The sequence below is a fragment of the Rhinichthys klamathensis genome, unplaced genomic scaffold (assembly GCF_029890125.1).
Source record: "Rhinichthys klamathensis goyatoka isolate OS25496 unplaced genomic scaffold, OSU_Roscu_1.1 h1tg000354l_1, whole genome shotgun sequence".
NCBI lineage: Eukaryota > Metazoa > Chordata > Actinopteri > Cypriniformes > Leuciscidae > Rhinichthys > Rhinichthys klamathensis.
In genome coordinates this window covers 1,233,022-1,247,229 of record NW_026606864.1, presented here as the reverse complement: position 1 = coordinate 1,247,229, position 14,208 = coordinate 1,233,022, and the positions used below count along the sequence as shown (strand labels likewise).

General features: G+C 38.4%; 1 protein-coding gene across 3 annotated transcripts; it reads right to left on the bottom strand.

The window, feature by feature from the left end:
• Window positions 1-2,153: 2,153 nt before the first annotated feature.
• On the bottom strand, window positions 2,154-13,575 carry LOC130069035 (zinc-binding protein A33-like). 3 transcript variants are annotated; one of them, XM_056232726.1, is made up of 8 exons: window positions 13,458-13,559; window positions 11,188-11,271; window positions 4,762-5,333; window positions 4,552-4,647; window positions 3,891-4,124; window positions 3,661-3,799; window positions 2,857-2,892; window positions 2,154-2,705 (listed from the first exon to the last, which is right to left on the bottom strand). In XM_056232726.1, the coding sequence occupies exons 2-8, from the start codon at window positions 11,258-11,260 to the stop codon at window positions 2,158-2,160; spliced, it is 1,698 nt and encodes a 565-aa protein (XP_056088701.1). In that variant the 5' UTR covers window positions 11,261-11,271; window positions 13,458-13,559; the 3' UTR covers window positions 2,154-2,157. The 3 variants fall into 3 exon arrangements, with proteins under 3 accessions (XP_056088701.1, XP_056088702.1, XP_056088703.1); XM_056232727.1 differs by having other exon boundaries at window positions 2,857-2,883; XM_056232728.1 differs by lacking the exon at window positions 11,188-11,271 and having other exon boundaries at window positions 13,458-13,575.
• Between the last annotated feature and the right edge of the window lie 633 nt (window positions 13,576-14,208).

Sequence of the window (14,208 nt, the reverse complement as noted above, 5' to 3'; positions counted from 1 at the left end):
CTCTGTGTGCTTCCATAAATGTTATGTAAAGCCTGTCTTCAGCATTATGGTGTCATGTACTGTATGTCAGTGTGTTATTAGTCATGTTAGAGACTGCTGTGGTGAAGCCACTTCAAGCCAGTGATTTTATCCGAGTGTGAAAGATGAAATGCTGAGGTTTCGTTGAGACCTGCGTGACTCAGAAGTGTTCATTAGACAATGAAGGAAAATGACAGCTGTCTCTGATATATAACACACACACACCCAATTTAAATACAGTGCAGTGACTGCAAACCTTGGAAAAACATTTAAAATGAATGCCACTTAAAAAATGAGACATTACTCATAGAAAAGCTCTCTGTACCAGGGTCGGAAATTAACCAGGGTGAGAGACAAAAATACCCTAATCTAACATTGACTTCGTAATAAAAGAAAATAAATGAACTTAGATCAATGTTTGACTCTTTGAAATGATTTTCAGTGCATTTTTTTTCCTAGTCATAAAAACTCGGCACTGATCCATTTCTTTGAGTAAATAACAGAATTAAATGTTTCTATGAAGTTTAAAGCATTTAAGAGTATGTTCAGAAACAGGTGAGTTTGAATCAGGGGCGGAGTGGGACCCAAAAATCTACCGGGACATTTCGTAGACCACCGGCCCTCGTCGCCGGCAGGGCCGGATTAAGAGTTCAGAGGCCCCTGGGCACAATGTCTTGTAGGCCCCCTCTTAGGCAGGCCAAATGTATATTTTGTCAAAGGACGTTTTAATATGGCATTTACAGTTTTAATGACTTAAAACGAACTTGGTTGTATTATGCTGGATTAAAGTTCATTAATGGTTGTTCTTTCACAGGATTTAGTAAAGCTATGTTGGGTGGACCTCTGTCCCTCTAGGAGGGTTCGGGGGCATGCTCCCCCGCAAGAAAATGTTGTACATTTTAAGGTTAAATGCATCAATCTGGTGCTCTCTGAGAGCTCAACATTAAGAGCTTCAACCCATGAACTGCTCATTGAACAAAGAAAAAGCATTGATTTGTACCAGGACAATAAAGAGGGCTCAAACATCTTTTTAGTTATGAGAGTCTCAGTCTAAATTACATTATCACTGGTGTTTTAGGATGCCAAACAATTATTATAATAATGTAATAATGATTTATATAATTATTCATATGATGTAAAATCCATATAGCCTATAAATGTACTGTAGAAATGAAAATGAATATTTCAAAAGTATATTTTAGCCTATTACACAGTATAGGAAAATTAAAATACATTTGTCCTAATTTCTTCACTTGCAAGAAATAAACCCTTGAGCTTTTATTTTGGAGAAAACACCAGATCACCATGCTGATCGCGTGAGCAAAGAGCGCACTTTTCTTTCAATTTTTTTTATTGGACAACTTTACTCCCACCCAACATATCACATCCACACATCCGCACACCCCCGGAAAGTAAGTGAATAAAAATAAATAGGATGAATTCAGGTTGATTGGGACACTTACATTTCCTCAATTCATCTCAATGGCAAAAAGTCTCAATCACCACTAAATAAATAAATGAATATCAAGCGACTTTCATTAAAGTATTAAATATTTAGATTTTTCACTTCTTTATAAACAGATCGATGATATATAGAACCAGAGAATTTCTCATTAAAGTAATTTTGTCATGTTACGTTGGTAATGGGACTACAATGTTTTCTTCTCCTTTTTTTTGTTATTACCATGATCATAATATCATGGTGATTTTTAGGTATACTTTGAAGATCCATAATGTTGTGTATGAATATGGTAATCATACAATTATACATATATTGAGGTATTACAGTCTGGTTTAACACAGTATTATCACAGATCATTTTGTAATTGAAATGGTAGAAACAGCTTTGATATAATTTATCATGTTATCATAGTTTGGTTTATTTTGATGTAAAAAAAAAACAAATTACAGACACTTTTACTTTGTCAGGTTGAGATGGGAGAAAACAATGGCATGAATAATTATGAAAAGTTGAAAATAAATTTGTTAAACAAGCATTATAATTGTACATTATCATTTGCAATTAAAGCTAGTAATTATGGATTTTAACAATGAAAAATAAATGATGAAAAAATAGCAAAACAAGATTTTCAATTACATAAATAATATTCATTATTTGTATTTCAAAAGGCTGTAATTTCATCGATTGTGTTTGACAGGTGTGATGATCAGTGGAGTTGAGTTTTTACCTCCATCATTAAAGCACGGGCTAAAATATGGATAGAGTTTCCCAGTGAAAGACTGATCAGTGAAAGAGTAGAGAAGAGAGCTGGACTCCACATCATGAAAGGAGACCAGACCCTCCTCATAATCCACAAACACACCGACCCGCTGCGGCTTCACTCTCACACACAGAGAGACAGGAGGATCAGCACAGGCTTTATATTCATTCCCATTCCTCAGCCACACAGTCCAGTATCCATTACTGGGAGTCTCTGTGATCACTCCCTTCCTGTTAATGGATTCTCTGGCCACTCCTAAATCCCATTTAGTCTTTCCCTTCACCTGCACCTCAAAATAAAATCTCCCTGAGGAGAATCTCTCCTTTCCCAGGACACATGCAGATGTATCAAATCTCTGTGGATTGTCTGGGAGTTTCTGTGTAATGTCTCCATCTCTCACTTGTTTTCCATCATCAGACAGGATGAGATTAGGATGAGCTGTATCAGGATCCAGAGTCACATCCACTGAGAAAACAGACAATATGAATCACAACTTAATACAGACTTTTAGTGATGATGTCTGTAATATGTAATGAGTGTGTAATCATACTGTGTGTCAGTGATGAAGCTGTGAGTATGTGAATGTAATCTAGTGTAGGTCAGACACACACTGTACCTGCATACTGCTGTCTCCTCTTCAGTTCTGCAGAGACTAATGACAATAACACATCAGCAGATCTTTCACATGTTTATGTGTGCAATTATAAAACTTAAAGATTTAAGAATATATTTAAAGAATTGTGTACAACATCATGTTTTATCTGATCAATGTCTCTCTGCTGATATTTAGAGAGTCCCTGAACTCCTATTGTGTTTGAGCTCTAAATATTCCTCCTTTTTAGAACATCTTTGGGAATGTTTTGAGAAACATTTTATGACATTTTTTAATTCAGATATTTTTATGCCTAATGTTATTAGTCTCAGTTTTGGAGTGGATTAATGTTGTGGTTATTCAGCAAAGACAAGTTGAAAACACTAAAAAAAAATCTTTAAGAAAATTAAAATAAATCCCAGCACTGCAAAGCTGTTTGAATCTATCGATTAGATTTTCTTCTGCTAAACTGATTTTATCTGAAACATAATCACAACATTTAGAGAAACAGCTGAAAAGACCAACAGAAAATGGCAGAAAATGAATGTTTCTTTCTGTTGTTTCTCATGTAAAAGTGTTCACAGATGCACTAAAGCCTCGAGGTTCTGGTTACAGTGATGAAGCTTCTAGTACAAGATGAATTTACTGCATGTTTTCTGAGATTAGAGATGAATATGACCTGCTCTCTTCAAGAAGAACTGTGATGATAATGAGACAAACACATGATCACACACTTCCCTTATTTCAGCTTGACCAGACTCATTCTATATTACTGATATTAAAAGATGATAAATATATGTATCTGTAGTGTGTTTGATATTGCTGTACCAGTGTGTGTGAGTTTCTCCTGTAGAGAGTCCTGCAGTTTAGTCAGAGCTCTCCTCAGAGTCTCCAGACTCTCATCAGTCTTCACACTGATCTCAGACCAGTTCCTGGTGTTTCTAGAGCTGCACAGGGACGAGTAAATCTACAGCAGGAGAGAGGAGAAACCCTTCAGCATGGGGAGTGTTCTGGTGTCATACACTGCATTATCATTGATCAGAGAGATGTTGACTGACCTGTAGGAGGTGGAGGTGATCTTCAGTGTGTGAGAGCTGCTCCAGCTCAGTGTTTCTCATCTTTAGCTCAGTGATCTCCTGCTCCAGCTCTTCAATGAGCTCTTCCTCCTGTTTCTCTGCTGCTTTCTGCTGCTCCTCCATCATCTCCAGCTGTTCAGTCTGACATCTCTCAATGGAGCGGATGAGATCAGTGAAGAGCTCCACACGGGCTGCTTTCTCCTTCTCTGTGTTTCTCTGATCAACCAGGACAATCAACACATTATTAGTGGTGTTTGTTAAGAGAAGAATCACTGTTATCATTTATCATACTTCAGGAGGAGGAAGAGAAGGGGAGGAGGGAGAGGAGAAGGGGAGGAGGAAGAAGAGGAGGAAGAGGATGAGGAGAAGGAAGGAGAGGAGGAAGAGGAAAAGTAGAGGAGGAGTAGAAGGGGAGGAGGAAGAAGAGGGGAAGGGAAGGGGAGGAGGAAGAGGAAAAGTAGAGGAGGAGTAGAAGGGGAGGAAGAGGAGGAGGAGGAGGAGGAGGAGGAAGAGGGCTGCAGGAAGAATTTGTCAATGAGATGTCGTGTCTGCTGCTTATATAATATGCTCATAATGATGATTGACAGGACTGAATGTTTAGGCTCCTCACGAACCTTCGTTTTGTAGTGAAATTTAAACTCACTTTTCTGACTTCTGCTGAGTGTTTGACATCTTGAATCTTCTTGATTCTGTCCTGGATCTTCTGCTGTGTGTCTTTCTGGGTCTTCATCAGTTGAGTCTATAGACAGAGAACAACACACAATATGTTTTCATAATTGATTCATTTATATAAAAGAACATGTGATTCCTCATGATAAGAGCCATTTAAAATCAGTTTGTCAGGAACTTCTACCTTCTTCTCTTCACTCTCCTCTTCTATAGGAACAGTGTTGTGGTTCTTGTGGTCTCCTTCAGTGCAGAACAGACACACACACGTCTGATCATCTCTACAGAACAGCTCCAGAGGTCTCTCATGTTTCTGACATATATAGTCCTCCAGATTACTCACAGGATTGATCAGTTTGTGTTTCTTTAAACCTGCCACTCTCAGATGAGTCTCCAGGTGAGTTTCACAGTAAGAGCTCTGACACACCAGACACGACTTCAGGGCTTTCTGCTTTCTTTCCTCACAGACGTCACACAGAACTGCAGCTTTTTTCAGAACTGCTGCTTTTTTCTCAGGACTTTTCTTTTTATAGTGATCTACAAGCTCTCGGAGTGTGGTGTTAATCTTGAGATCAGGTCTGTGCTTGAATGTCTCTTTACAATATGGACAGTTGCAGGTCTGGCTGTTGTCCCAGCACTTATTCAGACAGGTCTTGCAGAAGTTGTGTCCACATGGAGTGGTGACTGGATCAGTGAACACGTCCAGACATATAGAGCACTGAAGCTCCTCAGTCAGTGGACCGCTGGAGGAAGACATCGCTGGAGAGAGAAATGATGAAGATAAATCACCTAGTCTAAAGTTTGGACACACATTTGACTTTCTGATCGAATGGGTTTGGCTTGAAGGACTAAAATAATAATAATTTTTATTATTATTATTAGCCTATTATTATAAATGGATGAGTGAAGGAAAAGACTCAACAACCCTCCTGTGAACTCATTTAATGATGTTTCACTAAACAAAGTTCGGGAGGAGCACGTTCAAATAATCAGTCCAATTAACTTGTCATCAACAATCATGATGACTATCCCATCAGAATGAGAGTAAGCATAAGTATATATAAAGGCACTCAGTCAACATTCCTTGATAGTTTTCAGCATCCCTCCACCACCCCGACACCTCACTCTTGGCTTGTTCCTTCCACAATATGGGGCCAAATACCGAGCCCGGGGCCCTCTCCTCGGACAGCACGCCAAATATGCATCTATTCTATCTGACTTATTTGTAAGTGTGAACTCGTGAAATACTGTTTATAAAGAATCTCATGAAGTTGGTTGAATGTAAAGAATGTCTAGAGATAAAGAGTGGCGTCTCTGAAGAAACTCAAATATATGAGAGATCATGTACAGTCAGCTGGTCATTACTGTAAAATGAACCCAGACAAGCTGATCAGACCCTAATGTGAAGCTCAATACACGAACACTTACTGTACCAAATAAATATGTAAGGATTCAGGGCGGATCTAATCCGTGGGGAATTTGCATATCATAATTAATAATTGGTAATTAATAATTATTCATACATGTTTGGATTAGATCGGTCTTACATGTTAATAAATCTCCCGATAAGGGAGGATCTGTCATTCTACCTGCATGCGTGCATGTGAATCCCGGAAATTAACCACAAGTTGATTGCAGTTAATTACACGGACCATGTTTCACAAACAGGTAAAATGAATTAGCTCAATTGTCAGGATAATATTTGTGGGATCCACAATATCATCTTTCTTTATAGGATTTCAGGAAACGCAATTCTCTGGCCAGAAGAATTGGGTTTCCCGCCCTATCAACACATACTTTTTAAAGTATCTTTAAAGGGACACTGTGTAGGTTTTTAGGTATTTTATTATCTGAAATCAATATTTTTATTCTTAAATATGTCCTCAATGGTGTACAAATACCTCTGCAAATTATCTGACTTATCCTCGTAAATTAAGAATTTATTATCTTTATGTACATGGGACGGGTAGGTTCACGGAGGCTTCCATGTCGTTCCGCCATCTTGAAAAACTATAATAGCAGAGAGGGTCAAAAAGTACCAACCAAACGCGTTTCCACAACGCGTTTTCGTTCAGAGCCAGCGTCATGTAACTGAAAGCAGCAGAACCGGAGGAGCAGAGCTGAGAGGCGCTGGTCACTGCCCCGGCAAGTTTAAAAGGCTGCATTGCTTCTCTTCTCTGCCTTGGAAACTTTCAATTCTATCAAGATCGTCTCTTGTAGCTGCCGCGGGCATCTTTGTCGTCGTGGTATTGACTCTCGCTCTCCTCCTCTTCCTCGTCGTCCACCTCTACTAGACGACAGCGCCGGGTGATTCTGTCAGCAGTAAATAGGCTACTTTTAAAATAATGTAACTCACGTTTGAATGCCTTTTGTTTGTGATCCGATGTGGATTCTGATCACCATATAAGGTAGAAATATTTATACGCGAGTAAAAGACTATATTGCACGCTAACCATTAACGTTACCATAGTAAACAAAATAAACGCTTGAAGATACGCATAGTAAAAAAAACATAGTGAACGTTTGAAGAAATCAGACCAATCATAAAGGTTATCACAATAATGTTTTTATTTTATCTGTCAGATAGCCTACGTCTCGTCTCTTTATACCGGACTATCATAAAATAAAGCACATTTTTTTTCCCGGGAGCTTCCTCTGTTTCTCTGACGGAAAATATCTGTAACGTTAGCCTACTGGGAGTCGAGAGAGTGCTAAAGCTCCTCAGGTCCAAGGCCGTAACCAGGGTTTGAAAATTAGTGAGGTCCGGGGTGTTGTGTAAAGAATTTTGCTATAATAATGGTTTGGCCATTGGACCCACATTTCCCAATGGACATTAAGCTGTGACCCTTTTTTTTAATGGAATTTGGCATATATATATATATATATATATATATACAGGGGTTAAATTTGGATTTAATTATGTGTGGGGTAGTCTCTCACTAGGGGGGTCCGAGGGTTTGCCCCCCCGGGATTTTTTGTGTGAAAAATAAACCAAAATGGCACTTTCTGGAGAGTTTTGTGCAAAGAAAAAGTAGGTCTAGCAAGTGCAACGCAATCTCACGACCAATTCGTCCGAATTTGACGAGTGATTAAAAGATGGCTAATTCGTACGAATTCGTACGACCTCATTCGTACGAATTTGTACGATTTGTCTAAACCCACGTGATGGGTAGGTTTAGGGGCGGGGTCAGGGTCATTCGTACGAATTCATACGAATTGGGCAACTCGTCAAATATGTACGTTTTAGCAAAAATCGTACTAATTCGTACGAGTGAGGTCGTACGAACTGTTACGAATTAGCCATCTTTTAATCACTCGTCAAATTCGGACGAAATTCACACAGATCAAACACAAATATGCTGACTGAATAAATTGCTAGTTGAGAAACACTGCTTTAATTAATGTTTTTATGATGGCTTTGTGAAAGGTTAACTAAAAAGCATGAGCCGTCTTCCAGCTGGCCAGTAAGTTATTTGGCAAATTTCATTCTGTAGGCTAACATACAGATCTGTTTTATGCTATTGTTTTTGATAGTGTTATACATTTCTTACAGATAATCGATTGTCATTGCGTTTGTCTTACCGAATGTGGTAGCTTTATGCAATTACAGTTTGTCTATAAGCTTCTTTTTTTTTAAATGTATTAATGCCGACAGTTAAATGTTGCCAGATATTGCTACGAAAAACAAGCAAAACAAAATAATAATAATAATCCGAAATAAGTTCAAAGCTTGTGTTTTGGAAATAAGGTTAATATATCACTAAACCTTTCCACTTTAATAACTTCCTAAAGTGTCACATTAAATCAGAAAAACAGGTGACTACTGCCACCTTTCTATTAGGTGGATCTGGCAACACGGAGGCTGCACCCGCGTTCACAACGCGCTCTCAAGCCCCGTTCAGTTCACTGCGCCAGCTTCTCGCAGCAACATGAATTGCAAACACTCATATGAGGTGGTTTAAACACTGCTAATTAATCATTCAGAGAGCTTGACATTTTATTTTTGAATGTAAAAAAAATGACCGAGGTCCGGACCTCGGTGACCTCATAGCTGGCTACGGCCATGCTCAGGTCGTATTATTGGTGGCATATATTTGTAGAAATTATCATTCTTTTTAAATGTGATATATGTCCTGTTACTACCAAATAAACAGAAACAGACGCGATTGAAGTAAGTGTGTCCTATTTCTTTTGTGAAACCTAACGGTAATTTATTTCTGTGTGACTAATGTGCAATTTTGACATACATTAATTCATGATCAATGTATCGCCTTTTATTGTAGACCTGGTAAAACATCGATGCTTGGGTTTTAAATAGTCAAGTAAACAACAAAAATGCCAGCAAACGGTCGCTTTTATCATATTTGTTTTGCAATGCTGTTTCCATTTCTTTCTGATTAGTTTTCTGATAACACGGGCGTGTTTTATTGAAGCACCGCGGAGCTTCTGGCCTGACAGTGGAAACGTTCTTCTGATCCACTGCCTCTCTGTCCTCTCCCTCTACTGTTGAATCATCTGATGATGATGATGATGATGATGATATCTAATCTAACAATGCACGTACTTAAGAAAATATAACGAATAAATAAGCATAAATACTAATTACAATGGTTCATGTTTTTCACAGTCAGTAATTCATACTGTAAAGTTGCAGTTTGTTTGAAATAACAAACCTGTTCACCCAAAGGAAAACTCGACGAAGTGCTATTAGAAGACGTCCTGTCAATAGCTTTTTGGTACATAACGGCTACCGTAGATGCAATACACATTTGAAAAAGCGAGGCGCTGGAGAGCACAATTCGTTTGAATGCAAAATACAATTTCACCGCTAGATGGGAGTAATTCCTACACAATGTCCCTTTAATACGTAAAGCTTGTAGCATAAGTTAGACCTTTGGCACTTAAGAGACTTGAAATTGAGCAAAGAGACAGCACATCAATCTAATGAATATATAATTAATTTAATAGAGGCATGACTACTTATGTATTTACTACGGTTACATGGGATATATGTATTTACAAACACATAGACAACAATGAACAATACAATAAGACATCAATGAACGAGAAATGCATAAAGTTTGGACAATGGATAACGTACACGCGTGAGCGAGTAAGAGAGGGAGGAAAAGGGGAGGAATTGGGAGAGAAATCGGGAGAAATTCATTGGCAGGAAGACATTCACCTCTCCGATTACAACACGAAACATCATCTTAAAACTTCTTAGAAGCTCTATAAAGAGATTATACTTGCAATCAACTTATGTTATGGTCTCTCTCTGTGCCGAGGCATTCCTGTACGGCCCTGTCTGGCCGCGTGAGCTGAGTCCTTTGTGTGTGAGGAAGCGTCACGTGGGCTGCTTGGCGCGCGTGTTGAACGGAGGTTACTTTAAAGTCTTTGGTGTAACATTTCCAAAGGGAAATAGTTCGGCTGAGTTCGTTTCACTTCGTGGACTAACAAAAAGGAAATAAAGATCTCTACGGGGAAATCACGCGGAGTTAACGTTACATCCTTGCATGGCTGGTGAAGAAGCGCGTGCGTCGCTCGGTCCGGCGCGTCACGTGCGCGTGTTTCTCCTTCAAAGCGAGCGCGCGCTCGTTTAAAGGTCCCTTGTAGATGGATTTACTGAAGAGATATGTCACGGGGTTTTCTTTTCAATCGTCGATTGGAATTAAACACAGAGACTTATCTACAACTGAAAAACACAAACTAAACTAGAAACAAATAAAAGAAAGGCGAAGAGCTCGCCCGGAGGCGAGACGTTACATCATGACACGAGGACACGGGAGGAAGAGAGAGTCCAGAGGGAGGTTCAGTCCTCTTTAGAGGAACTGGAGTCCACACCCCTGAGGTGCGAACTGGCCAATGACATTCAACGAAACTTTTGGCGGCCAAATTCTCTTTGTCTTGTCAAAGTTAAACTATGGCCGTGTCCGCCTCTTTTATGACCAGTCAGAATTTGTCAGAATCATTCCACAAGATGATAAAAACATAGAAAACATACATTTTACTGTAATCTTCTGTATCTGACCAAATCAGTTGGAACGAGATAATTAAAACGGTACCAAACACAACATTTACACATAATTGGAATACGAAGATACATCTTAATACATAATACACACTCTCAAGAGTTTCACTGATACGCTAGGAGATCATTTCTAAACTACCATGGACTGGGAAACACACAGACATACAGGAATATATCGTATACAATTGGTAATGGCTCGTTTTATGCGTGTAATGTAAAGGTCCATTATGTGTGTGTGTGTTAGAGTTCTGTTATCTCTCTTGCAGAGATGGGGGAGGGCATGGAATGTTTCAAGCATTTTATGACTCTGGCCATTCCTGAGAGAGAGAGTGTGTGTGTGTGTGTTGCATTCAGTCTTTTTGGGTCTTTAGCAGGATGTATTTAGTTTTTCAGATTCACCCTTTTAGCCCAGTCCTTACACATACATACATGGAGTAATATTCATTTGAAATATTGATTTTAAATGATTTTATTATCTGCTACTGTTCAGTCCTGAACTGTACATATTATATGAGAAGACTGAGTTATTCATGCACTAATTCATTGTTCAGTTTTTTTTAAATATTATTTGTATTTACTTACATGGACGTATATCCTCAATACTCTGTCTCCTGTTTTTTCTTGCTTTTGTTGATGTTGGTGAAGATTCTGCCATTGTTATTTCCTCTTCATTTTAAAGAATAGAAATGTTATTGAATGATCAAAGAACAATAAGAAACATCTACTGTGTAATTTGTCACTGAGGTTTAAATGAAATCTTACCTCGAGTCTGATTTTATTTTACTTATTCATAATAATATTATTTCAAGTAAATGTATAATTTATATCAAATTGGTTAAAATTAAGAAAGAAACTAATAAACTTACACAACAATCTGAACTTTGACCTGCTGTTTAGATTAAAGAAAGTACAAAGTACAAGTGATATATTTTTCAACAAAACTATATCTATCTATATATATATATATCTACCAAATACATTATATAGTCAAGTGTATTGATCTAGTTTATTATAAATGTGATTTTCTTCTGCAGTTTAGCAGGTTTGTGTTCAGTGAATCTGCAGCTCATTCACTTCCTGTTTCTTTAGTCGTTATGTTTTGAGACAAAATGACAGAAACACCAAACTTTGCTTTACAACACATCAAAATGACACACTTTTAATACACATCTGATACCATTTCAGTGCAGTAAACAACTAAAGTAGTTGAGTATTTGACATGCTTAAACCTGATTCTGTTCAACTTATTCCAGTTGTTTGACATAAACCTACTAAACCAGATCACTTCCTTTAGAAACCTGTTCAGCACAATCTCTCTTATATTCAGGGGCGTCATGCAAGCCAAAATTCTGGGGGGGCACAATCTGAGACGTTGCAATTGTTTTCTGACGGGTGATATGGATCATGTTAGGAGGGGTCAGGGGGTTTCTCCCCCTGAATTTTTTTAAATTCTGGCTGCTAAACATACCATTTCAATGCAGTTTGGGAGGGACAGAAATACCTTAACGGAGCTAGCAGCAACACTCCTCTATCTGATTCTGAGGACTAAGTTAAAGTATCTATTTTGTAAGTTTTTGTAAAGACAGGTTGATGAAAGAACTGTAAGCTCAAATTCAAAAGCTTTTGAAGTCTACTTCATTAAAGCATGTTTACACACACACTTACTGTACACTTAGGCCTACATGATTTTAAAAACAGTACCATTGCAGTTTTTATGTTATGATTTTAAATTGGTATGTGACCTAAGAACGATCTTACATTAAAGGTAGCCTACATTAAGGTGCTGAGGTCTGACTTTGTGGTGCTCGGAAATTAAGTTATTTTAATATTAATATGCATGTGATGAAGGACTTTGAAAGAAGTTTGACAGATTTCAGTGCTGAATAAGGTTAACATTACCCCGTTTATTTGAAAATGGTTAATATTTGACAGAAATGTAAAAAGTAATCAAATTAAATGCAATATGTATAGCGATCTGTATAACAATGCTGTAGGGATTTGGGGGGTAGTCCTATTATGATATTAGACTACATTAAAAGATAATGAATTTCAAACCTGAACCAAACATATTTTTTTATTCAAAAATCAAAGTCTTACCCCTACTGCATTAGTCTTTAGTCTGCCAAAAAAAAAAAAAACATTAAAATCATGAACTCAAATGTCATTGTGAAAAATTTTTTTTTTTACTGTTGTAACAGTGTGTAGGCTAAATCAGACCTTTCAGGCTATAGCCTATAACGCTGATAAGCCTTATGGCAAAATTATTATTACAACTAAATTGTCGGTCATTAAATAGGACAACTAAATAATTTTGTAGATGATTTGCTTTGTGTAGGCCTAACCCGACATCAGACATTATAAGGCCCGGACGAAGTTTTTTTTTTGCACACAGTGACGCGACCAATCAATCACTCCTTTAATGCTGCGTTCACACCAGACGCGAATAGCGCGTCAAATTCGCGCCTACCGCGTCGCGTGAACACTTAATCCATTCGCGCGTCAAGAGCAAATCCATTCGCGCGTCAAGAGCAAATGACGCGCGTAAAAAAAAACTAAAGTTTAGACTGGCTGCCTGCACATTCACTGTCCTCGCGGCTGCTGCGATTGGAAGGGGCTGGCTGCAGGACGACTCAACTTCCACGGACAGTTTTTAATATGATATATCAAGATTTTGCTTTAGTATAATTTTCGGGACAATTAAGGTCGGTTTCGGGATTCGGGACAACAGCTTAGATTTCGGGACTGTCCCGAATTTTTCGGGACTTCTGGTCACCCTAGGGAGGAAAAATCTGAGGGGGCGCCCCCTCACTTTGAATGGGCATGACGCCACTGCTTATATTTATATCTCTTACCTGTGATTATCAGATGTGTCCACAACACTCTTTGAACGGATCAGTAAATATTCTGTTGTTTAAAGAGGTTGATAGTTTCAGGCGTCCATTTTGCTGTTGATCAAGTAGTTTCACTTTCTCTGAATGAACTAGTGACGTCAGAGCTCCTCCTGTATTCACACATTTACATTTGTCCCTGTATTTGGTGGCAAAAAAATGTCTCTTGTGTTCGGGTTGTAAAGTCCAGCTGGCCGGACAGATTTTCACAACGCAGGGTGAAGACCCGTTCTGTGTGAAGAAGTGCTTCAGTAACCTGTCCTGGACGCCCAAAAGTGTGTCGCCTGCGACAAACCCATCACAGGTCAGTGTGTGTTAATGTGTGCTTATAACAAGAGCGCTCTTCATTAGCAGTTCATTCGGCTGATAACAGAAACACTGGCAGAAACAAGAGACCGTTGTCACATAAACAGGGTCATGTGTGTGTTTGAGGCTGTTGAGTGTGTTTGAATAAAGTTCTGCTTGAGCATCGGGACTCAAGAGTCTCTCATCCACCGGCTCTTGCACTATGACAATATAATATCTAACTCAAATATCAATATCAATGATCTAACTGTTTATATGTTTCTTTTAACCCTAAATCATAGCCTACTGTAGGCTATCATACGCACATTTCTAAAACATTATCAAAACTTTGCTGTACACAATCTAGGCTAGGCTATGCCTACTACATGCCATATGAGTGATAGTTTATAGTGTAAATTTAACTAAACCC

Excerpts from the sequence above, each read along its gene's own strand:
- LOC130069035 (XM_056232726.1), bottom strand. The coding sequence starts at position 11,260 with ATGGCAGAATCTTCACCAACATCAACAAAAGCAAGAAAAAACAGGAGA. Across the intron at positions 4,125-4,551 it reads ACTCAGCAGAAGTCAGAAAA|AGAAACACAGAGAAGGAGAA; the intron begins GTGAGTTTAAAT and ends CTGGTTGATCAG. Across the intron at positions 3,800-3,890 it reads ATCACCTCCACCTCCTACAG|ATTTACTCGTCCCTGTGCAG; the intron begins GTCAGTCAACAT and ends CTCCTGCTGTAG.